Source organism: Coffea eugenioides, chromosome 3 (genome assembly GCF_003713205.1).
Source record: "Coffea eugenioides isolate CCC68of chromosome 3, Ceug_1.0, whole genome shotgun sequence".
Classification (NCBI taxonomy): domain Eukaryota; kingdom Viridiplantae; phylum Streptophyta; class Magnoliopsida; order Gentianales; family Rubiaceae; genus Coffea; species Coffea eugenioides.
The window spans coordinates 6,614,053-6,638,199 of NC_040037.1; the positions used below are offsets into that span (position 1 = coordinate 6,614,053).

Consider the following 24,147-nt stretch of genomic DNA (forward strand, 5'->3'; position numbering starts at 1 on the left):
GCACAACCGTCAGGCATGAAATTGTTGCTATTGGACCTCATCACCATGGTAAAAGTGAATTACCAAATGTGGAAGCGCATAGGCTGATGTATTTGCAAGAGCTTCTTCTTCGAAGAGGCGAGTCAAGTGTGGAAAGATACATTGTAGCCTCGTCACAGCTTGAAGAGCGCACTCGAAGGTGTTATGCAGAAGAAATCAGTCTAGGTAATGACGAATTTGTGGAAATGATGTGCCTAGATGGCTGCTTCCTCATCGATACTTTTAAGGAAATCCTACCAGCGTGAATTGCGGAATGATGAGGATTCCATCTTCCAGATGGGATGGCTTAAAATATCAGTACACAGAGACCTATTATTATTCGAAATCAGCGCTGCCCCTATTTCTCCTGGTTCAGTTGTTTGGCATGATTAAGTTTCCAGACAGGGAAGAGAACCTTAGTGATATTGGAATTCTCTATTTTACCAATGGATTTTTTCCGCATTGTGATGGTCTACAGTTTTAGTACAAGAATTTCTGATGGTGAGGCATTCATCTTCTTGATCTCATGCGCAAAAGCTGGTGTTATTCATTTCCTGAAATCAAGGATTTCTATGATAATCCCCAATTTGAGTTCATAAAATCCACCTTGGAGCTACAACTAAGAGTAATTAAGTTTGAGAAGGCCGAGAAAGGTGTATCATGGCTCCACATTACGTTCAAAAATGGGGTAATAAAAATCACTCCTTTTCCTGTAGGAGATGTTACAGAAACTTTCTTCAGAAATTTAATGGCATATGAAGAATACATGCTTACCGTCTATGAGGATTACAGATGTGTGACTGATCATGTAACATTCATGGACTTCCTAATTGATGCTTAAGGGGATGTTGAAAAGCATCGCCACAGATGGATTGTAAGAAATTGGTTAGCTGTCTCTACCATGTTTAACAAACTTGCCGAGGATGTGCTACTCTCAGATAATTTCTGCTACCTGAGACTTTTTAAGACAGTTAACAAGCAGTGTAGCTGGCAACCAAATATCTGGAAGGCGCACCTGATGAAGAATTATCTCAGGACCCTGTGGTCCATTATTTCCATTCTGGCTGCCACTTTGTTGCTTCTCCTAAACTCTGTACAGACCAATTTTTCATCCTGCAACACTACAAGAAGGAAAAATAGACATTTGAAAGTTGTTTTGTTCCTCTTTCTCTGGGCTTCTTTTTCCTCTTCTTGTAATCTGTTCCAGAAACTGAATTTTCATTAATGCAAACAAAATCCATTAGCCAGTTGCTGGTGCTCTTAAGAGGGAAAATGCTTATGCTGGCCTACAAGCCAGCCTTTATTTGTGTGTGATATGACTATGTATTTTATCCAAGACATAAATTTTCAGTGTTTTATGCAGTTCTTCTAATTCAGAATCAGTTGCACATGTTGTTTTGTTCAAAGCTTTCTTTAGTACAAACTGTGCCAAGAGCTAAGCAAAAGGGACTATACTAAACAATTGCGCAGACAATGTTTTCCGTTCTGGAGGTCACTGTGCAGTAACCAAATTAGACGAAGCTAGTTGTGTTAAGTCTTAATCTCTTGTCTCAGTTACTTTTCCATGTGTTTCTGATAAACAAGAAATTTTTAACATCTATGATGAAAAAAAACTCTCTTCAACTTGCATATACAATTCTGGGATGCTTAATTCCACAAGTAATGATGGTTGAATTTTTCCAACCAAACATTGTACAAGCAAACATTAGAACAGCATTCCTACCTGGCTCATTTATTCATCAGCATGAGAGTTTGTTGTAAGGCAACTTCACCGAGCCTGCTAACTTTTATTACCACTCAGGTCTATTTTGAGTTATGTCTCCTGGAAAGGTCACAGAACATCCAAGCTTGCTATCAGTGGAAATTACTTCTCAGAGCTCGCTTAAGATTGAATTTACCCATGTCTTCTATGACGTTTCAAAAGCAATACGCACCTATCCCACAGAAACTTGATGAGTTGAAATCTTGGGAGATGAGGAACGTGTTTCCTGAATTCTGTGCTTCTGTTCATGGATAATTGTACAATACCACCAGAACTTTGCACTAGATTCTCACCTCAGAAAGTCAGGTTCTCTTTCACGTCTATAAGAGTATATTGAACCAAATCCAACTCTCCCCACCCTTCTAGTTCTCCGGGTCCTCCTACTCCTACCTTTCTTCCTTTCCTTTTCAGCTGAAGGATGTGTTGCAGGCACACGATTAATCCAGAGCAATGGCAGTAATGCTGCAAGAAACTGCATGACAATCCCGGTAGGTAAACTTGTGTAATCATTAGATGTGATGCCAATAACAGAGGCAAATCCAACACCAAAGAAACCACTAGCTATTGACGACAAGCACAAAGCCGAAGCCAGAAAAGACATTAAAGATCCTTCACAGCCAGGTGGAGCTAAACTTGCAAAAAGCACATGGAAAGGCAAGAGCTTAAATTGTGCTAGAGTTTCTGCTACTCCAGAAAAGCAAAAAACAAAAGCCTCATTAGGAATCCCCCACCAAAGATTCACCTGTGTCACAAGTATAAGATCAAGAAGAACGGAGGAAGCATACAAAATCTGCACAATGCCAACTAGTTTTCTCATGGGAACATGTTTCCAAAGTCGATCATACGATACAGTCATCACAAGAAGCATTAACTGGCCAATCACCTTTGACATCCCTATAACTGATGGATCGAGATTTAGGCATTGCGTCTGATAGCAAAATATGGAGCCTGACAAGATTGGAACAGTTGCAGTGGAAGCAACAATCCAGATGAGAGGACGAGAGATACTCTCCTCCCTTGCCGCAACCAGAAGATCAAAGTACTGTTTTCTAATACTTTCTGAGATTGATTTCCTCACCAAAGAGTGACTTGATGTTTGAGGTAAACCAAGAGAATCCTCTTTCATTCCCAGAGTTATGGTAAGTTGAAAAGCCAGTAAAACAGAAAATGATAGGAACATGGACTTGGGTTGCTGAGTTTGTAGTAAGAAATAACCACCTAACAAGTTCCCTAGAATCCCACCAGCTGCTAAGGCCATGAATGCATATGATTGCAGACCAGGCATCTTGTTTTTTTGACCGTACTCTGCAACAAGAGCATCCTTTGCAACTTCTGCAATAGATGCCCCAAGATTACTGAGCAGAACACATGCAAGAAGAATTGAAAGAGCTTCACTTGCAACTGGAATTAATGCCAACGATCCCCAAGACAGAACCTGAAGAAAGACTAACCCATAGAATAAATTGTTAACTTCTTTCACTACAATGCCTGTACAACATGCTAAGAAAATCTTAGAGAGCTAGTACCTCAAATTACCAGAACATACACTTCATACAAGTTTGCCAGACAATAAGCACAAGTTTCTGGTCATAACATAAGATAGAACCCAAATCATATCAGTTATCATGCTTGATCAGACCACAAGGCTTCAACCTACCACAAAATAACCATCAACCATCAAAAGGATAATGTGTTTTAAAACACAACCAAAAAATGACTCGATTTTCTGGTGTTATCAACCATAAAGTATTCAGAGAATTAAAATGAATTTTAAAAAGTATTCTGACAAATTGATACATAAAATTTACAGTAAATAATTACCCAAATATTTCTGGCAATATAGCATTCATTTTAATATGAAATTATATGTGCAATCTTAGCCTCAAAGACAATGATTGTTCTCAAGTGTTTACAAATTTTCTAGGCCGCATTAAATAATGCCAGCTAGCATTAACTTTAAACGGATACAATCACAAAAGTTAAGAATTCCAGTTCACGTACTGATGTAACAAGATGGCAAAAGGGTAGCAAAATAAAAAGCCATCCAAATTTGAAAGTCAGAGTCCTTGTGCATCATCACATGTGATAAAGGAGTCAAAAGCTTTGCTTGAGTCACACATTTCTTCTGACTACGAGTTTAATTTCAGTTTTTCTTTTTACTTATATTACAGGAAGTTAAAAATTCTATCAACCATACTCCACTCCTATATTATCCTCGGAACCTCATACATTCTGAAGAAAAAAATTGTAATGCAGTAAATCAGACACATAAAAATACACAAAAGGGGTTTCTAAATTGTAGATGTTACAAAGGTTAAGTATATGAGACCTCAATAGCAAGAAAGGATATGAAAAAGAAATTCAATCAAATACCTAATCAACCAATCTCACAACAAAATAAAAACAAAGAAAACAAAGAATGGCTAAACAGCAAAGCGATTAGCTCAACTTTAAATTTTGGCAGCAGAATATTACCAAAAATGGTATGGGGAAGCACAGTTACCTCCAATGGATACATAAGGTATTCTACGAGCCCGCCCAATATACAGAGCATCAGACAATACCCCATACAGAGGCTTGGCCACCATTGGAAGACTACCAAAATTCTGTACCATCTGCAGATTTGAAGGCTGCATACAAAGATTACTAGCCATATGAAAGTTGAGTCCCAACCAAGGAAAGCACCTGAAACCATTCACCCAGTATCCGAATCCACACAAAACCAACATCTGCTGAAAACCCTTTCGCAGAGAACCATTTGTTCCCTCAAAGGCTCCATTTTTAGCGGCTTCATCAACAGGGTTCTGTTCAGTAGTTGTTATCAAAGGGTTTATGAGGTGGGGTTTAGGCCTAGGCCCCGTCCAAAACTTGCTGACAGAATACTCGGTATTGGGATTTTGCTGTTGACATGACTGGATTTTGGTGATTGAATGATAGGGAGATTGATCTTTTCTGGGATTCTGGATTCTTGAACATACTGGTTTTCCACTGAAAACCAATGTAGAAAGCATGGTCTGAAGAATTAAGGGCTGCAGGCTTGGAGCTGATGCAATGTATGTAGATGTAAAAAAAAAACAGGTCTGTGATAGACTTGAGACCTTCTGAATCCTCACACAAGAAGAAAAAGTATTTTAATCTTTAGTCTTCAAACATGGAATCTAACTGGAAAAGGTAAGAGGTGTTAGCCAAGATAGAAGAGAGGAATCTAGAATAGAAGAGTGAGGGGAAGAACCTCAGGTCCTATAATTCGTATTTTGAGACCAGTTTAGAAAGAAAGAGAGAGATGAAGAGGCTTCCAGCTGAGGATTACTCATTAGTGTGATTAGATATTTAGATTTAGTATTTTTTTAAGCGAAGGAAAGACAAATAAGCTACTGTATTTGGATTAGTTAATTACAAGGCTGATTCTTCAGATGTTGATGCTGGCCGCTGTAATTTTTTTGGGAAATTTTAGTGGAAAAGAAAAATGAAATTAGTCTTTTCTAAATAGATTCGAGGGGACCCATTCAGCCAACAAAGAGAAATGGGACTTGTTTTGTCCGACACACGCCTTAGGCCTTGGACAAATACATTGTGGGCTTCTGGGATGTTCATATGCCTACGGCCCATACCGAGAAACAATGACTATTGATGTCCGACATATGACTTTGACATGTCACTCACCATGGTTGTTTTGTCCTCTACTTTTGTTTTTTTTTTTTTTTTTGTGCCATACATCTGCGACGGTCCAGCTGCACCCAACGGGGATTCTAAAAATCGACGGACTGAATCACCATCGAATTAGACAAGTACGTTAAGTACTCTCTGAATTTAGAAGAAATCACAAATTAAATGACATTTGATGGGAGACAAGTTCTAACTCTTAATCACTCATCCCACAAAGACGCCCGCGAGTGCCTCTGTGGTGGTCCTCGACCCAATAGGCCACTAGTTTTTGTGCTCTATTTTTGTGCCATCCTTATATAGCGATGTAATGCTAATCACATGCTAAATGTGCTGGTCATTCACCTCCTCAGTACTATCAAAGTTTTAAACTCAAAACTCTTGGTATGTCTAGCCAAATATTTTATGGAATATTTCCTTTTAAATCATATTTTCCAATTTTGCAATTTATATTTTAAGTTCGCATGTATCATATCTCATATATCGTGCCTCTCAACAACAACAGGGTGATATCCAATAATTATGCAGTCAAGTCTCACTACTACAAAAATGATCTTTAGTCACACACTTAATATGACATTTTCTTAAAAGTGTCACAATAGAAAGTTAATGTAACATGCAGTAGGGAACGTCATTACAGTGATAAAGAAAATGACAAGTACGACGTCGTATCACTCTAATTCGTCCAAATAGAAGTAAAAATTGAAAAACAAACGCGGGAAAGAGAATGGCGCTACACTTCAGCGCCATTTTTTTAGGGGAAAAATTCTAACTACTCCAATGAACCCACTGAACTTTACTCTTTGTTCATCCGAGTTCTCTCTCCTAAAATCTTCAATTACATTAACTCTCTCTGAAAAAAGCCAAAATCCTTCACCCCTCTCACAACCGAATCCCTTGTTTCTTTCTCTTTCTTCTACCCGATTTTTAATTCTCCCCAATTTGAAGACAAAAATGTAATATTTGAGATCTGTGAGGCCCGAAGTGCAACGGTGGAGGACGATGTTCATTGGAAATCGCCAACAACTCTCAGGACTTGTTCTTCTACTTACAACAACATCTGAAGGAAGATTACTACCAGGTAATCTATACATTTTAGATAAAATTGATAACTTTTTTTTATTACTCTATTTCTTCTCCGGGGACGGCGTAGGACATGGGGCAGGAGCAAGATGGGTGAAGGAGGGTTGCCCAGGCGGTGCCTTGCTAAAAATCATCACCCAACTCGACATTCATTTTGGGTGCTACTCTTTTTGCCCCCTATAACTAAAATTTTAATTGGATTCATTCCTCTGCCACTCTTCGGCTGCCTCAGAGAACCTCGACTCTGGTAACAAAATTGCCGTTCCTCATTCCCTTCGCCGCCGTTAGACCCAGAAAATTGGACCTTTTGTAACTGTAAAAGAATGGTGCGAATAGCTGAGGCTAGAAAAATGAGATCTTTACGCTCATCATACGCTTGTCTGGAGTCTTTGAGTTATCAATCTCTACAAAGATGCTTAGTCAGTGGAACTGCAAAAGGGAAATCTAAAATCAAAGGATCACAGCCATTGAAGAGATCGAAGGTAACAACCAATAAAGGAACTGGGTCGGGTGATTCGAATCAGAAAGAAAGGTGAGCCTAGAAGAAAATCCGAATTTGATGAATTGGTCGACGAGTGCTTGGCTTCGACTTCCCCAATCAGATTCTTGAAGCATAAGGAAAAAGCTAGGGAAGCTGAGAGAGAAAAGATGGGGCTGAAAAGTAAGGTAATGATTACGCTTGGTTGAGGAGTATAGCAGGGTTCTAATTACGCTGGGCTTGCCAAGGAGTATAGCAAGGTTCTGATGAGGAAGCATAGAGCTAGACAGGCTGCTGAGTCTGCATTCTTGAGGTGTAAGAAAGAAGCTATTGAGGCATTACCTGAGGGTCTGAAGGCTGCTACTTTGGTCCCCGATTTGACACCCGTTCCGGCGAATTGATTTATGGCCAATTTTCACCTCCTATTGAAGGGTATATCGAGAAGGTTAAGGCGGCAGCCAAGAGGAGTTCTGGCAAGGAAAAACTTAGATGATCGCCTGAAATTTTTTTTATTACTTTCTTTTTGGGTTTCTTTTTACTGCATTTACTGTCTTCTTGCTGAATTTTCTGGTTCTATTTATTTTATGGTGCATTTTCAAATTTCACTTTCTTTACAAATATGTGCATTCTCTTCTGGCTACGAGAATTCTTGCTGTAATTGAGTTTATTGTGAAGAAGAGTGACTTTTTAGTCATCTTTGCACTAGTTCATTGTCCGAATGGTTATCAAATTACCTAGAATGCTTTTACGCTAGGATTTGTAGGTAGGACCTGAATTCATTTTACTAGTTCATGGATCCTGATTAGTATCTTGTTCTGTTATTGAAGTAGCTTGAAAATTTCTTGCACTGCATAGTTGTTGGCCCATAATGCAGTTGGTCTTTCTCCAACTTTTGAGACACCAATATCAATAGCTGCCCATAGGCCATCCGACAACTTAACACTTGGCTAGTACCTCATGTGCCTGCCAGTACTAGTTTCTTTGCAATCACTAGAATAGGACTTTTTACTTGACCCTTTTGCGTGAGCTTGACTCCAGCCTTGTCACCCCATTTTTCTTCTTTGGGAGCTCCAGGATTTCCTAAAATGGTTAGTAATTAGGTGTTCTCTTTAAATATCTTCTGGCTTTGCCGCAAAACTTGACCAAAATTGAAGTAGGTAAATTGGCTTAGAACTTCCTACCACTAACATTTGCATCATTGGTATTGAACTTGATATAGAATGCTCTGTCCATGGGATTCTAATGCAAAGTGCATCTTACATACATAGCATAATCAAGTGGTGACCAAGTCAAGCTTATTCCATCAATGCAGTTTCAAGTTTATAGCGGCCATCATCTTCGATTCCATCTAGCGAGCACTGATCGTTGATTCCCTTTCCACTTGGAGCAAATTGGAGTTGTTGGTAACCAAAAATATACATTACGTTTCTGCTACTCTTAGGTTGCCAATACGTTATAGTTCGAGGCAATTATTTCAATTGGATAGAACTTCTATTGCTGATTAGTTGGGTTGCTAATATTTTGTCCAAGTTCTCTATCTCAAATTGATATTGGCTATATTATTGGACTAATTTTGAATTCTGTAGACTGTTATTCTTTTGTGCCTACCATCTGTTCGATAGTTTGTGTCTTACAATCTGAAATTGAACTTTTGCTGTCTTTTCTTTTGATATCATTCTGTTTTGATACTTTTGGATTAGTTCTTATTACTCAAAAGTCTAGAACACCTGGATATGTGAACATTCTGTTTTGAACTGCCTAGAACACTTGGATTAGTTCTTAAAACATAGTTTTGATACTTTTGGTAGCTTTACTTTAGAAGATATTCCATGAGTGATTTGTGTCTTCTATTAATCCTGTTGAAATTAGTTTTCTTATCTAAGTAAATGTTTCATGCAAAAATCAGTAATAATTTAGGTAGAACTATCTTGTAGATGCTAATGAAGCTTTCTTTTTTTTTTTTTTATAAACGTAATTTAGGTAGGACTGCACTTTGGTTTTGGTACTTGTTGTGGCTGTCATTTTGGGTTGGTTCTTGTGGTACTGTGTATTGAATATCTGTTCAAGACTTGCTCTCTTATATGTGGTTATATATTTTATAAAATTTGTTTTCAAGGTTGGGGATAAAGTTACAATAAGAAGCATGGTTGATTCGTCCAAAATTTGTGGTGTTGGAGTGGTTAGAAATTTGGATCCAACTGCTGAAGTTGGTGACATACCTTTGGGATCACATTGGTGTGAAGTTCATGTGAATGTGCCTGTGGAGAATGATGAAGAGCTAATGAGGCCATACCATAATTTTCTCAAGATTGGAGATGCAATTGGAGTAGCTATTGCTTGGCCAATAAACCTGGTAATTTTTTTATCTTATCTTTATCATTTGGTTAACTTAGTTTTTATTTATTTTCTAACATTAAAACTGTAAAAGAAGAGCTGTAGATGTGATTGTAACTTCTATTTCTTGGTTTATGACACTTGTAGGTGATTCTTGAAGAAAACTAAAGGATCGTCCTTGGGTCAAATGGCTATTTTTTGAAGACATTGTCAATGCGTTTTTTGTTGAGTTCTTGTTGAACTATTTCTTCTTTGATATGTATTGGCAATGCTACTGTAATACTCATAACTTTTGAAAAATCTCTGAATTGGCATGTAATGTGTTGACATAGCAACAATGTCAGTTGCTTGGATTCAGTACTTTTGCACTATTTTGGCTACTTGTATTGCAGTAATTACTATGAAAATGTAAATCGCCTTGGTTTTCCTTTATAAGGTGGTAGTAATAACTTTATTATTCCAAAAATTAGAATCTATATTGTGTAGGCAGGATGAAATGTGATTCTGCTTTTGGGTATAAAATCTCGGATAGGATACAGGGCTAATGCAATATGATGTATTGACACTTAAAAGTGTCACCACTTCGAGCTTTGCGGTTCATAATATTCACAAAATTTCATGTTAACAAGTGTCAGAACAATCTGATCTAGTTACACCATGAAAGTGTCATAATATTTCATTCTACTTATACGGCAAATGTGTCATAATATCTTATTGTACTTACATAATATAAGCGTCATGATAGATCCAATATATGACAGGCATCGAGTATCACTTTAGATTCATATAACCTTAGCTGTTCTCTAGCATTTCTTGTCATTTAAAAGTGTCATTAAAACGATAAATAATAACATTTATAAATGCCAATAGAACTACAAATTAGGACTCGTACAACTGTCATGAACTTATAGTGACGCTGGAATGGACGACGTTTCTATCAGAGCGTCATTATAGATCAAACGTCATTACATCGAGCTATAATGACGCTTTTAAATGTCATAAAACGACGTTTTTGTAGTAGTGTCTAAAGTAATCGCAAGAAATGAAGTTTGATGAATTTAGTTCAAGTGAGACATAATTGTGACTTTGTTGAAGGTCCTAATTGATTAAGATTATTTCGTCATATGAGCGCATTATCACCTGATGCAACTTTTAGATACAACATCATTATCACGATTCAAAGACAATACTCTGTTGCAACCAGGAACATAATGGTTTCCAATAGTTTCATAGGCATAATGGTCGAAGCAAAATTGTCCGTGTATCAATATTATGTTCCAATTCTGGTTTTATCATATTTGCCATGTATTAGATCTACGATCTATCCACTAATAAGTATAGTTTCAGGAGCAATACTTTATCTAAATCAAACATTTCATGCAGTGACTAGGGGTGTTCATGGGTAGGTAATCGATAATTCAGTCAAAAAATTATTCAATACTTTAGTTTTTTTATTTTTTTCAACAAGGTCAACATTCAATTACAATCCAAAGTTTTAGATTGATTTTCTAATATAGATTAGTTAAAGATATTTAATATATAATTAACAATATAAAAATTATTAATATGTTAATTAATACGTTTTTAAGGTCACCTATTTGTTTATAAGCATAAATTATAACTTGCAGCACTATTGAATAATCCATTAATATGTAATATGATATATATTAATGGGCATGAAATATCAAAATATTTAATTAAACTATGAAATTGGGTAATTCTATCGACAATTGAGAATTTGGAAATCGAATTTCAATATCCATTCCCGAATTGTTTTACCAAATTTTCCCAAACTATTTTATCAAATTTTAATATTGGATCTTAATCGGTTTTCTGAAATCTGTTTTATTGATATTCGATTTTTCTAATCTAAATTGGATCGGCCTATTATTCGGTTTTCCCCGAAGTGTGAATGCCCCTAGTACTGACAGGATTGCGTCAAGACAAATGTGAAAGTCTTGGTTGAAACAAAGAGAAAATTCCAAGATTATGACGAAATCTAAAATCTATTATTCAAAAGGGTGGGTTGTGATGTGTGCTAGAGAGATTTTTGCAATTGTAAAATGCAAGGTCGACGAGCTCGCATTTTGTGTGACGTATAGCCAATTTACTAAGTTCAGCTGATTCATATTTCAACAAAAAGCAAAAGGACAGCAATTCTCATTTATGGTTGCTGACTTTTCTTACAGAGGTTGGCAAACATCTGTTAAAGAGAAACTTGACTTATTCAATTGAATACAATTGGTAACTATCATAGAAAGGAGGAAGAAATACATTTCTTTACTTGCAAAGAAAGTCTGCTATTCTCGTATTTGAGGAACGCAAACTCTTTGAACTTGCATTCCTCAATTGCGAGGATCCCTTTGGTGTAAGCCAACACAACAAACAACCCTTTTGTGGAACAATTTTTTAAATCCATCATAATGTGGGAATTTGCTTGTCCGCATAATGGAACGGTTTGCATTGTTACCAAGAGTGACATTTATTATTGTGGAAAGCAAATTATCCAGATGGCCATTGAACTTTAGGAATTGTTGAATTTTGACTACTTAACTATTAAAAGTCTGGTTTTGGTCATTGAAATATCTAAAGTTTACATTTCGAGTCATTATGTCAAATTTAGTGGTTAACTATACCCCTTTCTTTTGTCTCGTGAATCGTGCGAGCATTCAAATCTGTCATGTTTAACGATTTAACCTAACAAAATTATCTCTGAAATCTAAATTTTAAACAATTCAGTGATCAAAACTAAACTTTTAATAATTCAACGGTCAAAGTTAAACGATTCCAGAAGTTTGGTGGCGATCCATATAATTTGCTTTTTTGTGGATCACCGACCCAACAGGAAATACAAGAGACTGCCTGATTCTGGTCTTGAATTCCAGTACACGGATTCTACTGCCGTATGTAGCTGTCTTCTTGCATACGGATTTGGGCATAATGAATTGCACGATGATTACAAAGCTGTTGCTATTTTAGGTCTATGCTTGGCTCTTGATCCAGATGAGCAAGTGGTTAAAGTTCATACTCAAAGGACTAATGCTTGGGAGAGGAGCCAGGATGCCAAACATATAGTCTTGTTATTAAGGATTGGTGTGTTAATACCAAAACTAGCAGTAGATCCTCAAACGGCAAGCTTCACTGGACCGCGGCTTTTAGGCAGTTATTACCAATGTTGTAAAAAGAAATTGGTCATTACTATAATCGAGCTGCAAATTTGTTATTACTAGAACTGCATACGAGTCAAACCACTCACAGGTTGATTACGAGCAGCTCAAGTCAAAATTTGACTTAAACTTGATCAATACCAAGCTCGAGTTATATTTTTTTATTAAGAAAAATTACTATTTTATTCATTTTTTAAAAATATAATAATTTTTTTTTATTTTTTAAAACTCGACCTCGAATTCGACTCAACTCAAATTTAAATTCAATTTCGAACTCAACCTTTACATTAAAAGTTTGTTGAGATCGAATTTGAATTCGAGTTTGATAAAATTAAGTTGAGACTCAACTCGATTAGATCAAGACTCAACTTGACTCGACTCGTTTGAGTCCTAGTTATTACCACCATTGTAAGAAGAAATTTGTTAGTTTTGATTTGGCTAATGAGACCTTTGCGGAGGTTGGACTCCAGAAAATATGGGACAGCCGAATTATCCAATGGATCATTTCTGTAGATGGACTATAGGAGGTTTAGAGAAAGGGTGTCTTGCCGTGTTTTGTGATCATAATCAAGATAAGCCAAACTCAAGAATTATAACATAAAATAAGGATGGCAACGAAGACAAGTATGGTACAGGAGGAACTAAAGTTTTCAATCTATCCCATACTCAAAACTGCAGACTTGCGGATGATTTTCCTAAAATTTCCCCAATCTACCTCACAGTCCTTAAATAGAAATACAACCTATTCCAATAGTAACATCAAAACCCAACTCAACTATATTTCTTAAACCAACTTTGACACTAATTCTGATCTGATCTAGTTACCAAATAATAAATCAATTTCTCAAACTACTAAAATTTTTAAATAGTTCCATTTAAATAACAAATCAACTTCTAACACTGCTAAAATTCTATATAGCTTGATTTATATTCCCTCATACAAACTAATAAATAGCACATTGGTAGGATGCTACAAAAGTTAGGTCATTGGGATATAAAAATTAGTTCAGCAGGATAAAACGCAACACAGGAAAAACTTTGAGTTGGAATGGGGCTTTCTTAGTCCCACCTCCAACCGGGGAAAATGGATTTTTAGCTCATTTTACCTAATCAGAACTTGATTTTTGCTCCTTTACCATCTCTATCTTCTTCTTCTCCGTTTAGCCTCATGTTTCCTAATCGGAATTTGATTTTGATTTTAGCTCCTTTACTATTTCCATCTTCTTCTTCTTTAGGCCCCTGTTGTTTCTTCCTTTACTAATCTTTTGAGGCTTTTGTTTTATTTAATTTATTTAACTTGTGGTGTGGCAGGCAACCCTAAAATAAATTCCTCGAATAATGGAAAGCAAAGCTCCCAAGGTTCCCTATGCTCATCTCCCTCCTGAACTCATCTTTGATATCCTCTTACGGCTCCCAATCAAGTCCCTTTTGAGATTCAGGTGCGTTTCGAAATCTTGGAATTCTTTAATCTCAAGCCCTGAATTCATCAAAACCCATCTCAAGAAAACATCTAACGCCCGCAATACTAAGCTGATTTTCTCTAGTTTTAAAGGTGTCCCTGACCTTGATTACCTCACAGAATGTAATCTTGACTCTGTGTTATATTCGCCCACGATTGAGGCAATCAACATGGTAACACATATGGTTGCATCGTCCATGACTGAGGCTACGACAATTCAACCTCCCAAGGAAAAATCAATTGAAATTTTGGGTTCATGTAACGGGTTGGTTTGCATTGCAATGCAAGACATACGCTTTTGGCCGTTTGATTCGGATTCTACCCCTGACCGACGTTTATTCTTATGGAACCCATCGATCAGGAAATACTGGAAACTGCCTCATTTTGGGAATTCTGGTGTTGCAGCATATGGGTTCGGGTATGATGAGTTGCATGATGATTACAAATTGATGGCATTTTTCCGTGCCAGCCCGTTTGAGAATGCTGAGGGTCAAGTTGTTGAAATTTATAGTCAAAGGACTAATTCCTGGAAGAGGAACGAGTATTCCATAAACTATCCCATTTGGCAACTTAAAGGGGGATGTTTTGTTGGCGGGAAGCTCCACTGGAACGCAAATTTTCGTCCCGAGGAGGAAGATCGCTATCGTCCACGGAAAGTTGTTGGTAAAATTGTTAGTTTTGATTTGGCTCATGAGACTTGTGGGGTGATAGAATTTCCCGAAAATTATAAGGGAAAGTCGAGTGGTAAAGGATGGAGTATAGGAGTTCTAGGGGGAAGGATGCCTTGCTTTCCTTTGGATTCAAATTCCCCAGGTAGATGTCTGGATCATGACCGACTATGGAGCTACACAATCTTGGACCAAAATGTGCTCGATTCGCTATCCTGCAGGTCTTGAATGTCGGATTGGATTCGACATTGATGTCCAACCTGTGTTCTTAACAAAGAGGGGGGAGTTATTGCTGAAACTTGAGTCCAGTTTGGTACTTTATAATCCAGAAGATGGTACATACAAGAATCTCGACATGAGATATAAATTGCGGTATCTCCCTGGTTTGCTTAAGGTGGATATGTGTGATGAAAGTTTAGTTTTGCTTGATGCCCATGATGGATTAAATATGCGATTGTCTTAAAGTTTTACAAGATCTTTTGAGCACAAGCACTTGAGGCAAGAGGGTTAAGAACTCAAGAGTATTGCTCTAGACTCAATGCAAAGTTATGTACAAAGCATGGTTTGAAGAATTAAGGATTGCAGGCTTGGAGCTGATGCAATGTATGCAGATCAAAAAACAGGCTTTGAGACCTTCTAAATCCTCACACAACAAGAAAAAGTATTTGAAGCTTTAGCCTTCTCAACATGGAATCTAACCGGAAAAAGTAAGAGGTGTTAGCTAGGATAGAAGAGAGGAATCTAGAATAGAAGAACAAGGGCAAGAACTTCAAGTCCTATAATTTGTTTTTCGAGTACAAATTAGAAAGAAAGAAAAAAAAAATTTCGCTTATATCATAAACATATTTTTCAATTTATTTTTTTATATTTTTAATCACTTTTTTTATCTCGCGTACATCATATCTCAAAAAAAATGTTACAATAATTATTCTAAATAATTATTTAAAATAATATTCTATCCAAATAAAGCCAGAGCTGAGGAGGCTTCCAGCTGATGCTTAGTGATTAGACGTATAAATTTAGTATTTTTTTTTTTTTAAAGCTAAGGAAAGACAAATAAGCTACTGTATTTAGATTATTAGTTAATTGCAAGGCTGATTCTTGAGATGTTGACGTGGCCGCTGTAATTTTTTTGGGAAGTTTTGGTGGAAAAGAAAAAGAAAATTAGTCTTTTCACAAAATAGATTCGAAGGGACCCATTCAGCCAACAAAGAGAAATGGTACCTGCTTTGTCCTATAGGCCTTGGATAATGCTTTGTGGTCTTGATATGATATTATCGGCGGGAATGTTCATGTGCCCATGGCCCATATGACTTTGACATGTGGTCATCATGGATGTTTTGTGCTCTTTTTTTTTTGGCTTTTTGTGTTATGCATAGGAAGGGGAGACAAGCCCAAATGAACCGCAGGGCTGAGACAGGTCCAAATTAACCCGCTTCAAATCATCCATTTCGAATTTTTTCTCTGTTTCATCTGATTCGTCTTTATTTAATTATCACGTGTGTTATGTTGTTGAAATTATCCTCAAACAGAATTTTAAGAGTTATTGATTGCTAGATTTATTTATAATAGAATCCTAATAATAGTTATTATTTAATACATGTGGTAATTAGGTAGAATTTGTCTCTGTTTCGTCTTTATTTAACTATCACGTGCGTCATGTTGTTGGAATTATCCCCCAACAAAATCTTAAGAATTATTGATTGTTAGATTTATTCATAATAGAATTCTAATAAGAGTTATTAATCAATACACGTGGTAATTAAACAAAAATAGGACAAACGGAACATAAACAAAATTCGGAACAGACGATTTCAAACGAAATTAACTTTAGAGACCAACGGGTGCACCAAGCACCCGACGAATTTAGAAGAAGTCACGTATTAAGTAACAATTGATACGAAGCAGGATTCTAATTCTTGACCACTTGCTTTTGTGGCGGCCATCAGTCCATCCGGCCATTGGTCTTTGTGCTCTATTTTTGTGACTTCCTTGTTTAGCCAATGTAATGCTAATCAAATGTTAGATATGCTAGTCCTTCACCCCTCAATTCTATCACAGGTTTATACTCAAAGCTCTTGGTTTGGCTAGCCAAATATTTTATGGAATGCTTCCTTTTAAATCACATTTTTCAATTTTGCAATTTACCTTCTAATTTTGCATATATTGGTGATATCCGATAATTATGCAGTCACGTCTAAAGTAATCGCATGAAATGATGTTTGATGAATATGGTTCAAGTGAGACATCATTGTGATTTTGTTGAAGGTCCCAATTGATTAAGACTATTTTGTCATATCAGCGCATTATCACCTAATGCAACTTTTATCATGATTATCACTAACTATTTGTCATATCTGTTGCATTAGCATTGATAAGGTAAGGACATCATGGTCAGAAGGTCATTTGATAAGACTTCAAAGAATGTATTCTCATGCCTTGTTATTTCATGAAGTAAACAACTGAAAAGGTCCGGAAAAAAAAAACAACTGAAAAGGAAGTAACGGAATAGATTCATCCACAGTTTTACTATAAAGCTATCTATAAAGAATTTGTGAATTCTTCATCTATCCTCCCTGTACACAACTTACAATCTCTACTTCTACAACAAATTCACCAAGAATATAAACTAGATTTGCCTAGATAACCAGATGCAAAATGAGACCAACTAGAAAGTATTCCATCAGAAAATCAATGTACAAATCCACCATTCTGGAAAATACTCTGTCCAATCAAATTTAAAAGGCAATTTCTTTGAAACAGCCTTGAGTCAACCTGCAGCAGAATGGAAAGCAATATGTGAATTGTTAACCTCACAAAGCAAACTGCAATGAGAAATAAAAGGCAGTAAGATATAAGACCTGAGAAAATTTAAGTATTATTGCCACTAAAATGGAGGACTACATTAATCGGTAGTAACAGGTGTTTCCAGAAAGAAAAATCTCATAGCCCTTGGAACAGGGACATTTGAAGTGAAGAACTAAGTCCTCCCCATTTCTCTTCTCAACCCACACAGCTTCCTCAGGCTGAGCCTCTGCACCTTTCTCAGATGCATCCTGCTGCAGCAATAAAACACCACAATAATTGAAGCCAGAAAAATTACCAATCAACTTCTTATAACACAAATCCATCAAATAATTAATACAGCAAAGAACTATCCCAAGCTACTCATTTTGGTATCAGTCATTCAGGCACACGATCAAAAACAAGATTAGAAAGAAACTAAAACTGCAGTTGCATAAAAGGAAAGCAAATCATGGAACCGATACAAGTTAGTCTTTCTGCAATTAACTCGAATTATTGTTCCTGTCAAGCTTCCAAAATAATGTTTTTGATTATGAAGCAAATTCATATGGAACCCCAACTCTAAAGCAAATTAAAAAAGAAACACTCGCAAACCTTTGAATTGGAATTGATATTGCAGTTTTCTTCTTCAGAATGTGTATATTCTTCATCTTCTTCTCTCATGACTTTTTCTACCCATTGGCTCATTACCTTCAATTTCTGCTTTATTTTCTTCAAGCTCTGCAAATTTAAACAAAAATCAATTTACTTGGCAATCAAATTAGAATCCAATATGAAAAGACAGAAACTTTAACATTCAAGAACAAACCTTGGATTCAAGACTTTCTTGATCAGAAGTTGGAGACCTCAACAGGGTTCTTCTTGCAGGCTGAGGCGTTGGCTGAAACTCTGAAGAAGTGTGATCAGATAGAGGCCTCCAAAGGGTCACCGGAGGAAGTGGTGGCAATGTCAGCGAGGCTCCCACTGCCACCGCAGATGGTGATGCAGATGCTGATATATCAGCATTAGCCTTGGACAAATAGTCAGGTGACTGGGGATTCGTCAGCTGAGTTAAAGCAGTAGTCTCAGAGAGTGAATGGTGGAGATTATTGGCATGCATTGCATTGGAAGAAGATGGTGGCGGTGATGGTAATAGTGGCGGAGAAGTGCTGGTTGTTGTGGTGCTGGATGAAGGGGGATAATGGGTGGCCCTTTTGGGAGAAGGTTGCTGGGAAAATGAAGATGAGGAAGGTGATCTTCTCTTTATGGAACCACAGCCAGTGCACGTCTCAAGGGTGGTGGAGGTAGTGACGGTGGTGGAATTGAGATGGTGGCGGACGGCGGCAGAATCAAAACCAGATTCCTCTACTTCTTGAATTTCTTGGAAGAGTTCCATTTCCTGATAACTGCTCGTCAATTTTGCGTTTTACAGGTGGGAGATTTTCTTATTTCAGCCGACTGGTGAAATACTCTACACGAGATATTGAAATGCCTTTGAAAATGTGATGACTATTAACTATATATACATAATTTTGGTGAATGACCTGAGGGATGAATGACATCAACCTCCCAGAAGGGTTTCCTGTTCCAGCACCTCCTACTCTCTGATTGAGAGTCTTTTGTTGCCGATTGTTTATTTTTCCTTCTTGTGTTTTTGGGAATTTCTCCATTTCGGTCCTGAACATTTTTTACTAAAATCAATTTCGTCCTCAACGAATTGTTTTAACCAATTTAGTCCTCTAACAAATTTTTTACTTTCAATGTAGGACTTTTGACCACATTTTACTCAATCCTCGTGAACCTACAGGAGCATAATCAGGACATTGATCTAATCTTTTGCAATTAACAGATGAATACCCCACTCTGTGATTAACTTCAAAAATTGGAATAGAAATGGAAGAAATTGGGAGAACAACTAGAGCTTTTTGGAAATCACAATGGCGACCAGAAATGAACTAGGAAGATTGGAAGCTCCGGCAATGGATGATAGCGAAGGTGACAAGGATGGCAACAATCAGGCTAAGTTGTCAACAAGATCAAGTAAACATTAACTTCGAATCTAAAATATTTAATCTATGTATTAGCAGGTCAATTTTAGTGCCATAGTGTGTTGGAATGGTGAAATAATGTATACGGGAAGGATTTGAGGGCAGGGGTCTACTTTCTTAATATTATATGTCTACGTTGGCACATGAATAGATTTGGGGATGTGAAAATCTTGATAAAGTACTTATAGATAGGCTTTTACTTTGGGATGGTGCTTCTGAAATTTACTTTCTTTGTTTGTGATTTGTGAAGGTGAAATTTGGTATATATTTTTTTAAATTAACTTTGTTTGTTTGTGATTTGTGATGGTGAAATTTGATATTTTTTAAAGTACCTCTATTAATTGCAGAAGATTAGGCCAGTGTGATGATTATGCCCCTATAAGTCCACGCGAATTGAGTAAAATAACGTCAAAAGTAAAAAACTTATTAGAGTACTAAATTGGTTAAAATAATTCATCAATGATGAAATTGGTTTCAGTAAAAAAGTTCAGGACCAAAATGACGAAATTCCTTTGTTTTTTCATCATATGGTTCTTCCATTTCCACTATTTTTCTCGTTTGGATCCCTATAGCATATTAAAGTATTATTGGTGAAGTATATTTTCGCAGATTTAGATTAGTATATGTTTTAGGATTGATGTCCTATCCTGTCCTGTTAGTGAAAAAAGTACGAGTATAATAGGAATTTTTAGTAACTTGACTTGTTAGGAATTTTTAGTAACTCAGCTAGTTGTTATCCATATTGTGATCTATCTTAATTACCTTGTATAAAAAAACATATTTGTAACAAGAATTGAAAGGACAAATATGTCAAACGGCTGAAAGATTCGTCATCAAGAATGGAATGAAAGAGGAAAATTTTGAAGATATAATGCGATTAAAAACTAATTCAACATTATTTAGGGCAAATATATCAACAATATAACTTCCTCTTCATTGGAGAGTATGATAGTAAAGTGTTGGCTTCACACATCAAAGGCAATGGCCAACCTGTCCAGGATTACATACAAACTGCCTTCTGTGTAAAGGCCATGTAGAGCTCCATTCATCAGCTAAATATACTATGAAGCTAGCTATAAAGTTGATCATTTCGCTGATCAAAATGTGATCTTTATTCCTCATTTTTCAAAGAGCTTCTACCCAAAAAGCATTGGATAATCAGTAGAGGATCACATTAGGACCACTTTTAGCTTTGTTCATGCAATCGGTTTTGTGCCGCGCTGTCCCTCGAGTTTGCCTTCAAGGTGCCAGTTCAAAGTTTGCTTCCAATAGTGAATGAATGTCAGCTAGACAAGAAACCTTGTAATCTGGTTTATACTCCACGTGCTCATACTTTGGAGAGTCATACTTCCCAGTTTCATCAAGCAAGCATGTAAAAGTGCCAGCTCGGTTCCCACAAGCCACCTGCAAAGGGCGCAATATATGAATCAGTCAATGCAAAATGGTGAGCGTGCAGTAAATTGGGTGACATTGTCAGAAATTCTTACTTGACACAATTATATAAAAAGCAAGAATCTCATTAAAAGACTACAATGATACAAGAAAGTGCAAGGACAATAGCGAGTAAGCAATTTACAGAGCACATGTATTTTTCAATTTGCCCAAATTTGAAGCAAAATAAAGAGAAGTATAAAATAATTACAAAGAAAAAGAAAAGACTGTATGAATAAAAACTGAAGTTGTGCTAAATGGATGGCATGGTTTTGAAATAGAGAACATTCAACAGCATTGCAAATATCCAATCGCAAATCCTATTGTATGATACCAAATTCATCTGATAAAGTGTATCCATACTGGAAGAAACAGAGTTCCTCATCTAGAAACCATGACCTAGTCAGGCATGGTTAATTGACCATTACCCCTCAAAAATCCCCCACAGGAATTTAAAAGGAAAAAAAAAAAAAGATAAGAAGAAGAAGCAAATAACACAGTTGATCCCCAACGTTCAAGTTGGGCTGAACACATAATTGAAATTTTCAACTGGAGAAGAGCTTACATCATCTTTAAGACTATCTCCTATCATCATTACTTCACTAGGTCGAACTTCCCATGTTGAACAAATATGCAGCAGCGGTGCTGGATCTGGTTTATAAGGACGAAACTCCCGGCTTAATGCTGGAGAAAATGTTATCTGCAGCAACAATAAAAATGGAGTAAGATTACAAGCATCAACGCTAAGGAAGAAATACAAGAAAATCTGATGCAAAACTAGATTCTGGTGTTAAATTGATACGTTCCAAAGAACTAGAAATACTTTTCAGCAAATGAAACTTAGGAAAGAGGAATGTTTTTAAAAAGAAAGATAGAAACAGAAACAGAAACAGAACTAAAATGTATCTAACTTGTATGCATTTGTTCTCATTTGCATAAGTTAATGGAGATATTTAGAGAGAAAGCGAAAGACAAAATGGGATTAGAACGCCACTTTCCCATCCATCCACTCCCAACTCAAACCAAAAAATGATGACCACAGAAACGAAACAGAAAAGGGAAGAGAAAATTAGAAATTAACTTGAAAACAGCACAGGTTATTCTGATGCGATCAATGCTTACATATTTCCTTCCTCAGAAGTTTTATCATGTAATAAGGCAAATAAGCAGGTCTATATGAAGGACCAATTATCTTTATAAGGTTATAAAACACAGGAAAACTTACACCAAAGCGTTCATGGAACAAATCAACTGCAGTCTTGACATTTCTAGTTATTAATCCCCTCCTGAAAATCCAATTAGAAAATTTCAACTGAATCAAATGACAGAAATGACTCAAGTCCAGAAAATGAATAGTCAAACAGTTAGTTACTCCCAAGTCTTTTACATTTTAAATCAATGAGCATTAATTTTTAAAAAAAAAATTACACCTAATGGAATACAAATTTAAGAACAAAGTTGTTTCTGCTGCATGATTGAATGCTGAGGACTAAAAACAAGCTACCATAACTCATTCACACACCAGATGGCTCAATATTGAGTTATTGATGTGCAACCCCAAGTCTACCAATTCAGAAGAAACTGCAAACAAAGTATAGGAAAGTGAACAGAAGTACTATGTATTATTAGTTGAAAGAATGAATTGAGTAGCAATCGGTAGTCTAGCTTATAGAAAAATCCTCAATCCAATTGCCAAGTATCAACAATTCAACAAGACAGAAGAACTATTAGCATGACAAATTTAGCAAATATCAATTAGTGCAAAACTCCACTTAGCAGCAACAGCCCCATAATAGGACTCAAAGTTTTGCTGTTTGCAGATATCATGGACTAACAAATATAATATATGTGTTAAGTCTTCCGGGAAAATGTAGGGGCAAAGTCAGTAAACTTGGTTAGTGAAAATTTAACACAAGATGTGTATCCATTTACCATCCCAATCATGACACCAAGAGGTGCTAAAAACTAAGAATTGTAAGTATAAACATTCATGAAAAAACAAAAGGCTCTATAGCTCTAACAGCCAGATTGCAGAAAAATGCAGGACGGGAAAGGGATCAATTTAAACTTTACCTAATGCTTCTTGAATCAAGAAAAGCACAAAGTTCTGATGCACCTGAAATGCAATAGTACTGTACAAAAGTTAAATTTGTTATGAGATCAAGTAATCATGGCAATTAACTGAAATGCTTTTAAATAACTAAGTAATCCAAAAAGGTCAGGATTAACGCAAATCCAAGATCTTTTTTTTTTGTTCATTTTGATGTTTTAAAGTTCCATGTCACAATGCAGAAACTCCTGCCACTCCACTATGACTAACCCTGTATCAACTTGTACCACATGCTAAAAACTTGTACATTCTTTAACTGCATATTAGGCATGATGATCGGACAAAACAGATGAATCAACTCACAAAAACACCAAGAAACTTAAAAATCAAAAAATGGAGGCTGACCAGGCATGATTTCCAGGCGATCAAGGCCTTGCTTCTCATAATCAGCAATAATTTCGTAAGCTTGACGCTGTTTATCCGGGCTCCAATCTTCAATTTGCTGCAAAATATCAATGCCGGAAGGTTTCTGCTTTCGAATTGATACATACTCCTCTTCTCCCAGTACGGCCTTGTACATTGCCGGGAAGTCGATGGCGGGAACCGTCAGGGTTCCGTCCATGTCAAACACCACGCCCCTCAAACGGGCCTTGACGGAGGAAGAAGAAGGGGTGACAAAGTTGCTCATTGACGAAAATGACCTTGGCAGGGGGTGAACTGAGGAGGAGAAGATGGCTCTAGAAAGGGCGGGGAGCAAGGGCATCTGATGGAAATTGGGAGCGGATACAAGTGGGAGCGTGGGAATGGTGTGATAGTGAGGAGGATTAACGACATTGAACATTTGGATAAGGGAATAATAGTGTGTGACTGCGTGGTAGATACTCTTATTAGTGTGTGCACAATTTAAAAATAAATTATTTTTATATGAATTAAGTTTATATAAAATTTTGTACTATTAAAAAAAAAAGATTTTGATGTTTTAATTATTTTTTTCCTGAAAGATTATATTAGTTAGCTTGATAGTTAGTAATTCTATTGTTTAAGGGTAGTTGTTTTTTCTTTTTTTTGGTATTGGTAGCATATAATTAGATAGTAAGTCCAAAACTCGACGTTACGAGAAATTCGTAAGGTATAATTTTGAAATAAACTAGTTGTACTAAAGATGCCTATTTTTGTTGAATGTCATTATGAGAGAAAGAAAA

The 24,147-nt window shown here is 36.5% G+C and overlaps 3 protein-coding genes across 4 annotated transcripts; 1 reads left to right on the forward strand and 2 right to left on the reverse strand.

The window, feature by feature from the left end:
* Positions 1–669: 669 nt before the first annotated feature.
* LOC113765575 (probable folate-biopterin transporter 8, chloroplastic) lies at positions 670–5,025 on the reverse strand. 2 transcript variants are annotated; one of them, XR_003467736.1, is made up of 3 exons: positions 4,284–5,025; positions 1,742–3,226; positions 670–1,139 (listed from the first exon to the last, which is right to left on the reverse strand). XR_003467736.1 is itself a non-coding variant. In XM_027309801.1 (2 exons), the coding sequence occupies exons 1-2, from the start codon at positions 4,789–4,791 to the stop codon at positions 2,070–2,072; spliced, it is 1,665 nt and encodes a 554-aa protein (XP_027165602.1). In that variant the 5' UTR covers positions 4,792–5,025; the 3' UTR covers positions 1,624–2,069. The 2 variants fall into 2 exon arrangements, 1 of the variants encoding a protein (XP_027165602.1); XM_027309801.1 differs by lacking the exon at positions 670–1,139 and having other exon boundaries at positions 1,624–3,226.
* Positions 5,026–13,843: 8,818 nt separating this feature from the next.
* On the forward strand, positions 13,844–15,095 carry LOC113765879 (F-box/kelch-repeat protein At3g23880-like). Its single transcript, XM_027310123.1, has 2 exons — positions 13,844–14,777; positions 14,854–15,095. Exons 1-2 carry the CDS (start codon positions 13,844–13,846, stop codon positions 15,093–15,095), a joined length of 1,176 nt encoding a protein of 391 aa, XP_027165924.1.
* A 5,238-nt stretch (positions 15,096–20,333) lies between these two features.
* LOC113765638 (haloacid dehalogenase-like hydrolase domain-containing protein At2g33255) lies at positions 20,334–23,773 on the reverse strand. Its single transcript, XM_027309872.1, has 5 exons — positions 23,351–23,773; positions 22,969–23,011; positions 22,121–22,181; positions 21,461–21,595; positions 20,334–20,868 (listed from the first exon to the last, which is right to left on the reverse strand). The coding sequence occupies exons 1-5, from the start codon at positions 23,706–23,708 to the stop codon at positions 20,704–20,706; spliced, it is 762 nt and encodes a 253-aa protein (XP_027165673.1). The 5' UTR covers positions 23,709–23,773; the 3' UTR covers positions 20,334–20,703.
* Between the last annotated feature and the right edge of the window lie 374 nt (positions 23,774–24,147).

Excerpts from the sequence above, each read along its gene's own strand:
- LOC113765575 (XM_027309801.1), bottom strand. The coding sequence starts at position 4,791 with ATGCTTTCTACATTGGTTTTCAGTGGAAAACCAGTATGTTCAAGAATC. Across the intron at positions 3,227-4,283 it reads ACCTTATGTATCCATTGGAG|TCTTTCTTCAGGTTCTGTCT; the intron begins GTAACTGTGCTT and ends TCTATGGGTTAG.
- LOC113765879 (XM_027310123.1), top strand. The coding sequence starts at position 13,844 with ATGGAAAGCAAAGCTCCCAAGGTTCCCTATGCTCATCTCCCTCCTGAA. Across the intron at positions 14,778-14,853 it reads TTTGGATTCAAATTCCCCAG|GTCTTGAATGTCGGATTGGA; the intron begins GTAGATGTCTGG and ends GCTATCCTGCAG.
- LOC113765638 (XM_027309872.1), bottom strand. The coding sequence starts at position 23,708 with ATGCCCTTGCTCCCCGCCCTTTCTAGAGCCATCTTCTCCTCCTCAGTT. Across the intron at positions 22,182-22,968 it reads CTTGATTCAAGAAGCATTAG|GAGGGGATTAATAACTAGAA; the intron begins GTAAAGTTTAAA and ends TTGGATTTTCAG. Across the intron at positions 21,596-22,120 it reads TGTTCCATGAACGCTTTGGT|ATAACATTTTCTCCAGCATT; the intron begins GTAAGTTTTCCT and ends TTGTTGCTGCAG.